Source organism: Tachysurus vachellii, chromosome 4 (genome assembly GCF_030014155.1).
Source record: "Tachysurus vachellii isolate PV-2020 chromosome 4, HZAU_Pvac_v1, whole genome shotgun sequence".
NCBI lineage: Eukaryota > Metazoa > Chordata > Actinopteri > Siluriformes > Bagridae > Tachysurus > Tachysurus vachellii.
Genome location: NC_083463.1, coordinates 9,370,447 through 9,372,812, shown reverse-complemented (window position 1 = coordinate 9,372,812; position 2,366 = coordinate 9,370,447). Strand labels below are relative to the sequence as shown.

Below are 2,366 nucleotides of genomic sequence, written 5' to 3'. Positions count from 1 at the left end.
GCTGCTGTCAAATCAGTGAGCTGTCTCTGATTACAAATATATTACTGTGCTCAAGGCCTGCATGTCCACTCATACAAATAATGTCTCCAAGTGTACAGAGTGAATCAAATGACTGCTAATTCTTTATTTTTTTTTATTTTAACCGAACAACAGTCATTTATAGCAAAAAGCTGCAGAAGTCGCTCGTTAGAAGGTAGAGATTAACAGCAGCTCAGATAAATCACACACATATACATATATATAGTATTTATTCTAATAAATTCTTGTTCAAAATGACTTGTATGGTAGAGGCACCACAATTATATAAATAATAAAATAATATAAAATATACAAATATAATAAAATAATAAAAAAAAAATAACAAAAACAAAATATAATCTTACATTTTGTGAAGCTTTCTGAAAGACATTTACGGAAAGAAACATTTACACATTCAATTAACACTTTTTTTTTTAGTAAATTAACAAGCTGAATTTTTTCTCATTAACCTCGAGAGGCTGGTGAGGGAATGATTGTTTATAGCTGCTATAATGGAAGTAAATACATGATCTTACTCGCTTTTATGGGCATTCCATGGCATTAAACTCAACTAATAATGCTTTTAAAAAGTAGCTTGTTTATTAATTAATGAAAATTTGAAAAGAATTAAGTGCTTTGGAACATTTACATATATCATCTGAAATGAATTTTTAGGCAGAGAGATTACAGAACAGAGAGAAAATTCTAAATAAATAAATAAATACATTAAACAACTCGTACAAATTATCTACACTTTTAAGGATAATGTAAAGAAAGTACATAGCATTTAGAGTTGGTAGGAAGGCACCAGAATAAATGTACTATTATAACCCAAGGCCTTTCTAGTGCAGTAGTATGGTGAACCTGGGGTAACCTTAATTTGTGTGAAAGGCAGACTTTCATGAGGAAAACACCACTGTTTCACACACGACTACAGGAAAGAGACACTTTCTTCATTCATACTCATACCGTTAACATATAAACCACCATAAATGATAGATAAGTAACTTATCTAGACGTTTAAACCTAAACATAAGAGACATTATGTTTTTGTGCCTTGATCATCCTCGGGTGATGTTTACAAGCTCTGTGTAGCATTTATTTGGTGTTTGTCCTGAAATAAATTTTCAGCGACTAGTCTGATTATATATTTGTCATTTTTTTCTATGATGCATCAATAATTCATTTTTCAATCATTATTTTTCTCCATCAATGTTCAAATTTTGTGTAGTCCACTTTGCTACACCTTCTGTGCGTCATCTCTCAAATGAGTTTGTGCACCTAGACTTCATAGAGCCGTGGTTCAACTGTACTGATGTTTTTCTGTTGTTTTTTTCTGGGTGTGCATCTTTTATTTAGTTAGTCTAATCATCATTATTATTAGAAATATTATTTTACTTATTAATGTCTTATTAGTATCAGATTGGTTTGTGCCACGCTTTCGTTTTCTATTTATTAGGATGCAGAACTTCATTCAAGAAAAAAAAAAAACTTTGGTCTCGCACTTTGGTCTCCATCTCAACACACAGAGCAGAATTCCATCCTACGTAAATTGTGTGTGTAAACATTATGGGATCTTAAAGGATTTCTAGTGTTTGGTAATGTAGTGCGTAATTGCGCGCTACCTGGTTAGTTGCGTCCTGCGGCAGGTTCTTGATGACAATCTTTCTCCTGTTGCTCAGTTCTCGGCGAGTTTTCTCCAGCCTCCTTTCAATCTCCTCCGGTTCCAGCTCGGCCATATCCCGGAGGATGGTGTCCTCAGAAGCCCCATCCTCCTCAGGCCGGCTCTCGGGGCTCTCCGAGTCAGGTACTGGAGAATTTGCGCGCTTTTCATCGTGCGCTGTGGGCGGCTGCATGGAAGAAGCGGCCGCCATTTTGCAGCGCGCGGTACGGAGAGTGAGTTGAGTCGGGTCTCGCTTCTCTCTGCTGATCCCCATCCACAGCGGACTGAACACTCACTCACCCACTCACTCACCCTCTCTTCCTCTCGCACACACAAACACACACACGCTCTCTCTCTTTCTCTCTCTCTCTCTCAGCGCGCGCTCCATCTATCTATTGAGTACGCATGGCGACCTCCACCGATGGAAACATGAACACTGCTGATGGGGTCGAATAAACAGAACAGCTGCAAATCTTATCCACTTCTAATACATTACACACTCAGGCACTGCAATCCTTCTAAGATTCAAAATGTACCACTGTTTACAAGATCAAATATTGGCACCCACAAATAAGAATCCAATTCACATTTAAGCACAAATTTCCCCCAAATCTAAACGCATTGGTAAATCATTGCAGCTGTGGTTCCACGATGGGGATGTCATGATGTATTGTACAAATATGAA

General features: G+C 37.3%; 1 protein-coding gene across 3 annotated transcripts in view; it reads right to left on the bottom strand.

Moving 5' to 3' along the window:
- Positions 1–1,999, bottom strand: part of raver2 (ribonucleoprotein, PTB-binding 2) — a 90,866-nt gene extending 88,867 nt beyond the window's left edge. For all 3 annotated transcript variants that reach the window (XR_009648341.1, XM_060867600.1, XM_060867601.1), the window contains exon 1: positions 1,644–1,999. Coding sequence is in view for 2 of the 3 variants with exons in the window: in XM_060867600.1 (XP_060723583.1) it covers positions 1,644–1,955 (312 nt within the window). In the remaining variant the exon portion in view is untranslated. The remainder of the gene's footprint in view (positions 1–1,643) is intronic.
- Positions 2,000–2,366: the final 367 nt, after the last annotated feature.